This window comes from Pleurodeles waltl, chromosome 5 (genome assembly GCF_031143425.1).
Source record: "Pleurodeles waltl isolate 20211129_DDA chromosome 5, aPleWal1.hap1.20221129, whole genome shotgun sequence".
NCBI classification, from domain to species: Eukaryota; Metazoa; Chordata; class Amphibia; order Caudata; family Salamandridae; genus Pleurodeles; species Pleurodeles waltl.
Genome location: NC_090444.1, coordinates 1,744,177,937 through 1,744,190,803, shown reverse-complemented (window position 1 = coordinate 1,744,190,803; position 12,867 = coordinate 1,744,177,937). Strand labels below are relative to the sequence as shown.

General features: G+C 48.5%; 1 protein-coding gene across 1 annotated transcript in view; it reads right to left on the bottom strand.

Annotated features, from left to right (window-relative positions):
* TFAP2D (transcription factor AP-2 delta) overlaps positions 1-5,477 on the bottom strand; it is a 72,309-nt gene extending 66,832 nt beyond the window's left edge. Inside the window, exons 1-2 of the mRNA XM_069236794.1 lie at positions 5,264-5,477; positions 2,413-2,910 (exon numbers count right to left, since the gene is read on the bottom strand). Coding sequence (XP_069092895.1) covers positions 2,413-2,910; positions 5,264-5,302 — 537 coding nt within the window. The 5' untranslated portion in view covers positions 5,303-5,477. The remainder of the gene's footprint in view (positions 1-2,412; positions 2,911-5,263) is intronic.
* Positions 5,478-12,867: the final 7,390 nt, after the last annotated feature.

Here is a 12,867-nt window from a genome sequence, read left to right as displayed (position 1 = left end):
ATCATGGATACATGGTAGGTATTTACCTATATTTTCAGATATTTTGTTTTTAAGCCTTCTGGGAATGGCCTACTAATTAATAAAGGATACTTGTTGAAAGAGGCCTTGTTCATCAAATAATGTAATGTGACCATCCGTAATGACAGAAGGTCCCTGATTTTACACTATCAATGCTCATATTTCGGTACTGCGCGTATGTATAAGTCGGGCATGTGAAGCACTAGCGCTATTGTCTTGAAAATTAAATAAACTAGGCAGGCCGAAAATATATCTATTTTATGAGTGCCCCTCACAAAGGCAGAGCGTGGGCCTGCACATTCGTTTGCGTGAAATAAAGTGCCGCAGCTGGCGCGTCCCGCTACAGTGTGTTCACCTGATTGGTGGGCTGCGTGTGTTTGTGTCCCACCCTGCCCCTCAGCTCGGCGGCATTTCTGTTTCCCGTCCTCTGTCTGTACAATTCACCCTCACAGGCCTTCCCTGCCTGCTGCGCTGCCCTGACAGTGTCAAGTGTTTCACTGACCACGCCTGTGCAATATCTTTCCCTTCGCTTACCCGTGCTCCACTGCCCATTCCTGTGCAGTCTTTCACTTCTTCTCCCTATGTCCTACGTCTGTTCTCTGTTTCACTGCCCCTGCTTTGCTGTGTTCTGCCTACCATCCTATCTTGTCCGCTTCACTGCCCGCCTGTGTGAAGTGCTTCACTGCCCCTTTTATCGAATCTGTTTAACTTCCTCTTCCAGTGCTCTGTGCTCCACTGCCCCTGCCCGTGCAATCTATTCCAGTGCTCTGTGCTCCACTGCCCCTGCCCGTGCAATCTATTTCAATTCCTCTTCCTGTGCTCTGAATTCCACTTCCTCTCCCTTTGCTCCATTGCCTCTACCCGTGCAATCTATTTCACTTCCTCTTCCTGTGCTCTGAATTCCACTTCCTCTCCCTTTGCTCCACTGCCTCTACCCGTGCAATCTTTTTCACTTCCGCTTCCCGTGCCCTGTGTTTCCTCTGCCCCTTCCTGTGCCATGTGTCTCACTGCCCCTGCAAGTGGCCCGTGTTTTACATTTCCTGCCTGTGTTGTGCTTCACTTTCACTGCCTGTGCTGTTTATGCACTCCAAAGAAGTCAGTGCTCTGTGTTCAACTGCCTCTGTCGTGCAATCTCTCTCACCTCCTCTTCCTGTGCTTTGTGTCCCACTGCCTCTTTCCTGTGCCATGCGTTTCTCATCTGTCAGTGTTTTATACTCACACTCACCCTTTTTGCTATCTGTTTAACTGCCTGTGCCTGAGTTCTCTCTCGATACCTCTGACTATTCTGTTTCACTGTCCTGGCTTGTTTTGTGTTTCACTGATCTTGCTTGTTAATCTGTTACACTCTTCCTACTTGTGCCCTATGTCAGTGTCAGGTTTAGTCTTTTCATTGCACTGCCCATGACTGAGCCCTCTTTTTCACTGCCCTGTGCGTGCCCTCTACTTCACTGCTTGTATCGGTGCTCTCTCAACACCTGTGGTCTTCTCGTTGCCGCCTCTGACCGAGCTCTCTATTTCACTTCTTCTCCTTGTGCTGTTTCTTTAGCTCTCCATACACGACTGCCTGTTTTATTATCCCTGCCTGGGCTCTCTGTTTCACCACACCTGCCCACGCACTCCCTTTCACTTCTGCAGCTTGGGACACCAGTTACCTGTCAATGCTTGGTCCCTGTTTGACGGCCCACACTCTGTTCAGCCTCTTCGGTTTCACTGCCAACACTTGTATTCTGTTTCACTAACCATACCTGTACTCTATGATTTACTCCTCCTGCTTCTGTTCCCTGTTTCATTACCCTGCTTGTTCTGTGTTTTTACTTCCACTGCTTGTACTCTGCCTCATTGCCCTGGCATGTGCTCCGCGATTTGCTTCCTCTACTTGTGCTCTCTGATGTCCGTTCCAATCGCTTGCTTGTGCACTCGCTTTAACATCTCCTCGCGGTGTTTCACTGCCCCGAGAGTGCACGCTTTTTTTCACTTTTGCTGTACTTTCTCACTGCACGCTGTTGCACTTTGTTTTACTTCCCCCGTGTGCTCCGCTCCACCTCTGCATGAGATCTCCGTTCCACTGTCCCTTGCACAGTTTCACTGCCCCCACATTACACTTTGTTTCACCTCCCCCCTGTGCTGAAACACTCATGTGCCACCAGTCCCTTGCACAGTTTCACTGCCCCATCTAACACTTCGCCTCATTTCTCCCCTTGTGCTCTGCTTCACTTCTGCTCGTGGACTCCTCTTCTCAGGCCCCCTGCCCCTTTGCCCCCTTGTGCTCGGAGTCACTTCCGTGCCACAGACCCCCTAGCACTGTTCCCCGTGTTTCAGCCTGTGGATGCTCGCGCTCCCCCTGCCTCCAAGCCATGCAGCGCAGGTGTGGGGGGGCCTCTGCGCCAGTTTTACCTGCAGCTCGTCGGCCCCGGAGGCGGCCAGCCCCAGGCCGCCCCCCGGCAGCAGCCTCTGGTCCGGGTGCATGCCGTACTGGGAGCCGTGGCTGACCAGGGACAGGTCGTGGCGCCGGTAGGCCTCCAGGCAGCCCAGCTCGCGCCGCTGCTCGTCCAGGCACGAGGACTTGAGCGCGCGCGCATGCTGCAGGTTCAGGAAGTCGGGCTCGCCGTGGTGGATCTGCTGGTGGTAGTACTGCTGCGAGTGGTGCAGCGAGTTCAGCGAGTAGGCCTCGGGGTTCACCCCCGGGTGGCCGTGCTGGAACTCGTAGTGGAAGGACTGGTGGTGCAGCGGCGTGTACTGGTGGTTGGCCGAGAAGTAGGGCGAGGCGAACTCGGTGCCCGCCGCCGAGTAGGCGAGGGGGGAGGTGGACGAGTAGGCGACGGTGGAGTTGGCCACGGACTCCAGGCACCCCAGCTGCATCAGGCGGTAGCTGTTGGATCCGTCGTGACGTATCTGCGGGGGAAGCAAGAGGGAGCTTAAAAAGAGGCCTGCGCGTCGCCGCAACCCTGGCACAACAAAGCGCCTAGAACAAGGCAGCGCATCCCAAGCCCTCTAGCACCCAACAAACGTGACTCTGATGTTCGTGTCCTGCTGCTGGAAGGCAGACCTGACGAGGAGGCAGGAGAGGATGGAGAGGGACGAGGAGGCGAGCTGTTCGAGGCACAGCAAAGTGACACAATCACACACACACATCACATCACAGGGAGGATGCATGCACATGAAACACAACAAAATTACCCACACGCATACCAGAAGGACGAAGCATGGACCTGTCTGAGAAACAGCACAACGACACACACAAATCACAGAGTAGAGTCATGCACTTGTCTGAGACACAGCAAAATGGTACACCCGCGCATCACAAGGGAGTCTCTCGCACCTGTCTGAGACACAGCACAACGGCACGCACAAATCACAGAGTAGAGCCATGCACCTGTCTGAGATACAGCAGAATGACACACATCACAAGGAAGAATCATGCGCATGAGACACGGCAAAAAGACACACTAGCACATCACAAGGGGGACTTATGCACCGGTATGAAATACAGCAGTGACACATAGACACATCATAAGGAAGACGCATGTACCCGTCTGAGACACAGCAAAATTATACACACACATCATAAAGTTGAGTCATGCACCTGTCTGAGACACAGCAAAATGACAAGCATACACATCACAAGGACAACGCGTAAAAATGTCTGAAACTCACCATACACATCCTAAGGACCCACGCACCTGGCTGGGACACAACAAAGTGACACACACTCCCCACAGCCAAGATGCATGCACCTGTGGGAGACACAGGAAAGTCACGCGCACACACACATCATCGGGAAGACGCATGCGCCTTTGCGAGACACCCTCAACAAAGAGATACACAAATCACCACCCGGACTGATGTACCTGTCTGGGGCGCAGCACAGTGATGCACACACACATAGACACACACACACACAGGGAGAACGAAAGTACATCTCTGAAATGCACCTCACTGGGCAACACAAATTTACAAAGGGACACACCAATCACAGGGAGAAATAATGCACCTGCCCAAAACACAAAGCAAAGTCAACACACATCACATGATCTCATGAACCTGTCTGAAACACACCACAGACGAATATCTCACAATGAGGCGCTTGCACCTGTCTGAAACATGACAGAGTGACACACACTGCCGATGTCACGAGGAGGACCCATGCATTTGGCTGAGATACACTACAGGAACTCACACACACATCTGTACACATGTTCAGTGATCTTCGAAAAGGGATTTGGATAACAAACCCAGGTAAAAACAAAACATCACTAGCCACGCAGGATAAACCAGGCAAGACTGTCGCACATACACCCGTCCTGTGCCACCAGGCCAACCTTATGCATGCCACGCGCAAGCAGGCACCTAGACAAATACGTCCACACACGGCTCTGTAAACACGTTTCCTTAAATTCAAGCTAAAAGGCCCCTAGAACGTCATCTCCCGGGGTGTCCCAGCAATGCAGACATGGGGAAGCTTTTGTGTAGTGAGGGGCGGCGGCAAAGAGACGCATGCACCGGCCAGAAGCAACATACACATATCCGCCAGGTCTCCCAAGACATGCCAGTCAATGGCCGAAGTAGCCGTCTCTCCTCGCCCCGCAGCAGCTGCGGTATGCCCCCGCACCCTGCAAGGCACGCCTCGGGGTTTTTCTGACACAAAATGGAGACACACTCAGCAAAGTCTCAAAAACACACACAGTTAAGGCAACCGAGTAACATACTTTTGTAAACGAGTCCCAGAAAAAGCCTTTCAAAGCAACCACCTCGGGGGGAAACATTTAAGGGAAATATTCCTTGAAGGAAGCACGTCCAAGGACCAATTCCGAACGACTGCAAACAAATCACGAAGCCTGTCTACAGCTTTTAGTTTCAGTAGCCTCGAAGACTGCTTGGCAGCACATATCGCACTTTCGATAAATCAATTTATCACAACGGTAGGACCCCTCAATTCCGTGTCTTTGGCTGGAAAGGCAGCCAGCCGTCAGGGTACCAGATGCCGCGTTATAAAACCCCATCCGTGCGCCCCATAGCATCACATGCTCCCGTCCTCTGCTCACAACATACACAAAATATGATATAATCTTTCCTCCAAGCAACTGTTGTACAGCCAGGGGTGACCGCCGCCGGCGACAGATGTCCCAACGAACCACCCCCAGATCTTCAACCAAACAACACAACCAGACGGATTATAATTAAAACATAACGGTTTCTGAGGATTAAAAATACGCGAAATAAAAGAACAGAGCCCGAAAAAAAGTACCTCTGTGTCGTGAACGAGTCCGGGGAAGGTGGTGGACATTGTTTTTTTTAAATCTCCTTCTCCCTTAAAACCAGTTTCTTCTTCCCGCTGCAGCCAATCCGCCCTAAAATCCAAACTTGTTATATTTTAACGGAAATGCGCGCGGGCGCCCGGTGCCTCTCCGTGTCCCTTCCTCGTACTCCTTGGAAGAAAAAAAATTCTGCAGGAAACGATGTCTCCCCTCTGCAAACGGGCTGCTCCCTCGATCCGATTTTGTACTTGCAGGATATTTCTTCGGCTGATGTCGTAGGTCCCTTGGCAATACCGAAGTTTTGAAAATTAGGCATCAGCACGGAGAACGGGGAGGACAATGGACGGAAACGCAGCATCCCAGGAGACACGGAATAAATATTGTATCTTCGCCTAATAAGGGACTCACCAGCCTTTCAACATTTTTATCCGCTTTTTCCCCAAACGCCACTGTGCCTTCTTCATCCTTACATGGGAATAATCCCTGCAAATGGCAATTTTAACAGACCCGGATATTTATTTTGCATTTTTCTTGTTGCTGCATATTCCGACGCACAGAGTCACACGGAAAGAACAAGCGAGATTTAGAAGTGGGATTACGGCGAAATATGCTATTTTCTTTCGATTTACGATTATTTTTTACATTTCAGGCACCCTGCTCTCTGTGTTTATGGCCGCATTAGCGGCATTTTCGTTTCGTTTTCCCTTTTTAAATAAGGTTTCCATTCTTTTTGTAAGAGATGGCAGAAAACATCTATCGGCGATTACTTCTAACAGACGATTTGATGTGCTCGTTTTATTCTGAAATCGACATTAGTAAATCTTTTATTTCGCAACGAGTTCCACCTTGTCCCTTCGGCCCCCGTCAATTGCATGTTAGGTGAATAAAGTGAATTTCCAAATTGTACTTATTTAACTATAACATATTTTTAATGACATATTTCCAGTACGGGGTATTGATTTTTCGGAATCGAAGAAACTGTGCTGTGATATATCTACCGATATTGGACTGCAGCAATTAAATTCCATATATTGGAAAGTATGTACCTTACGCAGTATAGTGCTTTGGGCGATTGCCTGCTTATCTGTGGGCTGAACTGGCTCTTTGGATGCCACAGGAGTCTTTTCACACGCTCTCAATCCTATTGTGCTGTCCAAAAATGTTTTTTTTCCCAACAATTGATAACGTAGCGGAGAGTAATACGAGAGTGTAACTCCCAGTTAATTGACACATGATTGGTTTCGCTTTAAAAGTGTTTAAGAAAGGAATGCGTCTTAATGCTGCGCCTCGGGCGAACAGGCGTGGTGTGTTTTTTCTGTGAAAGCGGTCCAGGCTCGGCGGATTTGTCGGGGTGGTTCACGCAGCCAGAGAGGACCTGTCAAGCAGACTTTCACCCCCTTTGTGCCAGCGCACAAAGGCGCACGAGCGGACCTGAACTGCTTTCTGTAAAGGGGAAATGTGAGCTTATTCACTCGTGCTCGGGCCCCGGCGGAGGGCACTTGCTGAGTGTTGGAGGCTTCTGGGCAGGTTCGGCCAAGGAGTGCGCGGGATCGGGGCGGAAGAAGGAGAGATGTGCGATGGCTGGAAGGCCAATGTGACAAAGAAAACGGATTGAATAAAAGAGGGATGGAGGAAAGGAAACGGAAAAAACGACTTGGACGTGATAAATCAAAAGTGAAAACGAAACATAAATAAATCCGGAAAGGAATTCGATATGGGCGAGAGCAATAAAAAATGATACAGAAGACTGGAAATTCGAGATACAGACTAAGAGAAAAAAACATTAGAAGAATGAGATATTGATGAAACGGAAGAAATGACACTAATTGGAAACAAGGAAAAAAAGGAAGGGTAAAAAGAAAGAACTAAAACAAGAACGAAACCGAGGGAAAACGAAAGAAATCTGAGCGGACTAAAGGGAAACGAATGAAATAAAAGATGAAACGAAGGTTGGGATTACCAGATGATGAAACAAAGACTGGAATTCAAAGATTGGAACAGAAAAGAAAAAAATAAAACACGGAAAGCAAGAGACTTGTGCACTTTAAGCAGCCGTTGTTAGAAATCGTGGTTTTACAATTTTTTAATGCAGATGCCAAGAAAGCTAATGAATTGATACGGAGATCCGAAGCAAGAGCGTGCTTATCACCGAGCGACGGTAATAAGCAGGCGTTATCTGCTGGACTGTACTGTTCAACATGTCTGCTCTTCGAGTACCTGCGAGCGGGTGGTTGTGGTCTGACTGACTCCGCGGTCCCTTCTTGTACGTCCAACCTCCCGCGCTGCGCTGTTAATAGTGATAGAGGGTTTTGCCACTTAGGTGCGGGATGATGCGCACCAGTGTTATTCAGGGCTGTGGCTTTGGAGATGACACCTCACCTAGTGATGGATGAATGCTGGGGTTTTCCAGCATTACCGCCCCAGGCGCTATTTAACGCGGCGATGATTTCTTTTCATCGCTCGAAGCTATACTGTGCGGGCACACCGAACTGTCGGACCACACCCAAGCACTTTGTGTCCCTCGTTGTCTCTGGATCACGTGGAAGGTTCCCGGCTGCCCTGCACCCAATCTCGGCTGCCCCCTTCCCAAGCCGTGCCCGCAGTGGACACAAAGTCTGTTCAGCGCAGAGAGCATCCCTTTGTTTCAGAGTTGTGCGGATTTCATGCGGGGACGTGAACGATGGTCTGCGTAGCACCCACTATTAATACATCAAAATAGGAAGTCACTAAAAGCTTACCACAAATAGTAACGTTTTCAATAATGCTACAGATTTTTTTAATTTTTATTTCTAGCTCCAAACAATCGGCATACTTCTACTGCTGTTTCAAACATCAATTTTGTTTTTAACTATTTTCAGCACATGCCTCAAAACGGAATATTTTTTATGCCAATGAAGTATTAGTGTATTTTTGAATGCCGTGTTTAAGCATAAACACCACACCCACTGAAGTGAAAATGCTGAAGTATGTATAAACACACATGGAGGCCTTTAAAGTAAATGAAAAACAATTGCTGATAATATATATATATATGTGTGTGTGTGTGTATACATTTATGTGTATATATATATATATACACACACAGATATATATGTATATCTCACGCATGTACACACTTGTGCACCGATGTTTGCTTTCGCATACCTTTGTCCATATATTTTAGGAACATGTAGTTCGCATTCTATCTGTACACCACTAGTTATATGTGTGTGTGTATATCTAGATGGATGCATGGATGGATGGATGTTCAGGTGTAATGCGTGTGTTTGTTATCGTTGTTCAGTACTAGGGGGTGTGACCCAGAAGCGGTGAAGTCTGGAATGAGCCGTGAAGCAATTTCCCTCATTCAATGACAATATATTTAATATTACAAAATCACACACTTAACACATGCATACATGGTTTATGCCTCAGCATTTTTTCACACGCGTTTGTTAAAAAAAATATTTAACCAAAACTAGGGTTTAAGGGTTACATTGTGAAGCGGCTCCATTTATCAGAGCCGCTCCCGCGTACAAAGTCATTGTAACATGCACTTTATTAGGCCATTATGGGTTTCGCATGTGAGTTTTACAGTAATGTGGTAAGAACAGCGAATTCGACCTTTGTAACACATTACAATCGCGTGAATATGTAATAAATAGTTGCTCTAAAAAAACGTGTTATTTGGTTCCACTTATTTTCACGGGAATGTATATGTTTATATATTTATTGTACGTTACATATGTAGTGAACTGTGTGCACGTGTTTGTATGTATAATATCTGCAGTCCACATTCTTCGATGCATACATGTATGTACGTGTTTGTGCACGTAGTGTTGCTCAGCGAGCTGTGTGCCGCTCTTGACACAGCAGTGTACCTCCAGGTGGGTTACAGCAGGCCCATCTCGGGCCCCCGTTCTCCTGGCTCCACACAATAAGGGGCGCCCGAGCTAGTTAATAGCGACACCTGCAGTTCACACCCCAGCATCATTTGAACTTGGGCTGCGCACTCCACGTGACAGGGCCGCAACAATATTGCTAATGTTAATCAGAACAAGGTGAATACTAATATATTACTGTCTTTGTACACGTGCTCGCAGATGCAATATTTAACTGCACTGCATATACACGTGGGCGGTGACGTCACGCCCTGGTGTAACGGTCACCGCACCTCAGCGTCTGCCCCAGAAGTAGGGGAGTCGATGGGCGCCATATGCAAGGGTCTTTAGCTCTCCTATCCATCTGCTCCAGTGCTTGGGGTCTCGCAGCTGGCTTTGTAAAGCACCCCGTTTTCAGTTATTGCCCGTCCAATTAATCTGCCGAGTCAAACTGTAGATCAGGTATTAAGTGCCCCTCCCCCCGCCCCCGGCCCAGACCTCACAGCTTCCTCTGGACTCTAATCCATGGCGCCCCGGTTTGCACCAGACGAGCAGAGATTACGCCGAAGCGCGTCCCAGGACCCGGCTTCCTGCATCCAAACACGCGCCAAGTTCAAAGTTTGTTTGTGTTTGAAAGCGCTGCATGGTTTGTGAGGAGCTAGAGGGGCTGCAGCGCTGTGTTTTCAGCCCTTCTTCAACGTCTCCTCCACATGGCGGGCGTCTCTCGGCACCCACTGTGCCGGACCCTCCTCTGGCACCTTGACACCCATGTCCTCCCGCTCTGCACCAGGCGCTGACGTCGGGCGGGGGCGCTGTGTTTGCAGGTATATTATGATTTTAAAAGCACCGGCTGCAGCCTGCCTCCACCAATTTTCAGGAAACAATACAAATGTCAAGATAACTCTGGTGATTAATGTTCTGCCTGGAGAGAGATCGGAGTTTTAAGGAGCACTGTTAGAGGGGGGCAGTGAGGCCATTTGTGGCAGAGGTGGTCATGTGGGGGCGCCAACAAACATTGTTGCACAGGGCGCCACCAGGCTGAGGCCGGCCCTAGATCCTCCACAGGGTTAACTCTCCAGGCCCCCTTCGCTGGCGGGACTTGGCTCTAGCAGAAGTGCGTTGAACAGGGAGGCAAAAGTACAGAGAAAACTGTGCAGGTCTCTACTCTGACTTCTTCCGAGTATAAGAAACATCTAGGTAGTCAACCCATCCAGAGGTTATGTCCGCTTTAACTTGGAGAGAAACTCCAGATAATGAAAATATAGTGTAGGCACCCTAGAAGGTCCTGAGCAGCGGAAGCACATTGGACTTCTAGAATGTCCCAAACACGCCGTATGTCATGTCCACATGGTTTTCTTTTCCACTGCAATACTTAAGCATATAAATTCATTCATTCATTCCTTCCCACCCATACCTTTCCACTATGCCTACAATCTTTGTCGAATTCCTTTAATTTTTTGCCTAGATCCACAATGTATCTGCCCCAGTTCAGAAAAGCACGAAGACCTGGCTCTTCTTACAAGCCTGTGCATGCTGACCCAAGTTACATTTGTAATTATTCACAGTTGTTTACCGTGATTATTTTTTTTAATCATTCTGGCTATTTGTGCTATTGCAAGATCTACCTCCTTTGGCTAGCACCAAGAAACCTTTTGGTGAAGATGTGCTTTATCAATACAATGAAAATATAACAGTTGGGATGGAAAAGTCCCTCGCATGGTGACAGATGTGTACCCCTGTCCTGAGTGCCCCAACTGCAAGTGTATCTGGATCCCAGGTGCTGAGTTTTGTTGTAATGGGCGAACACGGATCATGCGTGTGTGCCATGACATAGGCCTGTCTTACGAATTGCAGTCTTCATGGACCAGAAGGGGTGCCTATAGCGCTACCTACCATCATAATAGTGGAAGGCTACTAACTTTGCCAAGAGTAGCACAAGCGATACCTTGTAGTGATTAGGCCTGTGCAGAACTCGTGGAGTTTCATTCCGTGGAATTCCACGTAGTTACATAAAAAGTCAGTGAGATTCCATGGAGTTCGGCAAATGTGAGGATTTCAGAAACGTCATGCTGCTCATGCTGATTTTTAGCACCAGGAGATTCTTCTGTGTTGTAAAATCAGCGTGAACCTCATAACGTGGCGCACCAGAGGGTGCTGCTTCTTTCAGCTGCTCGAGTACATTTTCTACTTGAGTGGAAGCTTTGTCAACACGAACAGTTGCAGCCTGCCGCGAGTGCCAGTGTTGAGAAATTTTGCTGGGAAGTGATCTAGCACCAAACAATTGTGCTAGGAGGCGAAAATTCTCGCTTGAACTTCTCAACTTAATGTTAGCGAGCCGTGCACGAGAAAAAACGTCCCCATGTGGCTGGTGGCAGAGTTTTGCTGGAACTACGCTGACGGAGCGGAATTTTTCACCCGCCCCTGGTAATGATGGCATGAACAGGCCTTTTATATGTGTCACTGAGGCCTACAGGCTCACTCATGTAAAGTTCCGCAGCTGTGTGCTTAACTTACTCATGGCCTTCATCATATTAGTATGTTGCGCTGTGCAGCATTTGTGTGTTGTATGCATGTGCTGGGTCTTTGTGTGCCTGTGAATGGTACACTACATGAAAGATTTTGGGAGACCCAGGACTGACTGGAGGAACATGAGGAAGTAGAGAAACCCCCCCAATCAAGTTTGTGGATTTCTGTACTTCTGAGCTAGTTAGAACACACACTGAATGAAGAAGGGCCATGCTCTCCTGCATATTTAAAAAAGTGCTCTTTGATTCAGAGAGAGTTCGCTGAAAAGGGGCCTGTGCACATCTAGGAAGGAGATGAGGTTGATAAGAGAATCATAAAGAGTAGGGCTTGGGGCAACCTTTTGGTAAACATATCACTGTGGCTGACATTCACCAGTGAACCCTCAAGCCACTCCCATGGCCTATATTGTGGGACTATCAGAATTTGGAGTTGCTCTTGCTGCGACAGACTGTTTTCTAGAGGTAAAGCAAGGCAGAGGAGAGACCACTTCAAAAGGAAACAGGCCCTCAAAAAAAAACTTGACAAACTCAATACCCTAAATCACATTTGGTATCTGTAAATGGACTATATGAACAGGAGCGGGAGGCCCCCTAGATTGGCAACCGCCAAGCAGCCAGTCAGGTTGTGTTGAGGAGAATCTCTGCAAGTCTTCTGTCTATGACAACAACTAGTACCAAGGCCTGATAGACTCCCTGTTGGGTGAAGGGACATCACCCAGGGAATCCAAGACCACCTGCCCATAGAGCCAGGAGCACCAGTGCTTGCCTAGACCAGTGTGCCCTGTGAGGATGAGGGGAGCGCTGGACAGAGTGAGGTCCAGCGAGAGAACCTGGTGAGTTGACCCTATAGCAAGGTGTGAGAAGATGGCTGTTGCACCTATTGATTGTCGCCCATGTGCAGGTTCAAGTCGATGACACTGTATGCCAGACGAGGCCCCCATGAAGTTAGCTGTGGTCAGAATAACTGTCATTTTGATTGAGCCCTAGCCTGTGTGCAGAGAGAAGTTGGTGACCCGTGTGCCAGGTTGGGCTGCAGTAAAGAATGCTGCTGTGCCAATCCGGTCGCAGCCATTGTGTGGAGTGAAGTCAGTGACCCTGAATGCCCAATGTGACTGGCATGAAGATTACCGCTGTGCCAATCAGGCTGTAGCCCAATTGGGCTGTAGCATGAGTGTGGAGTAAGGAGGGTGAAACCAGAAAAGACAAGGA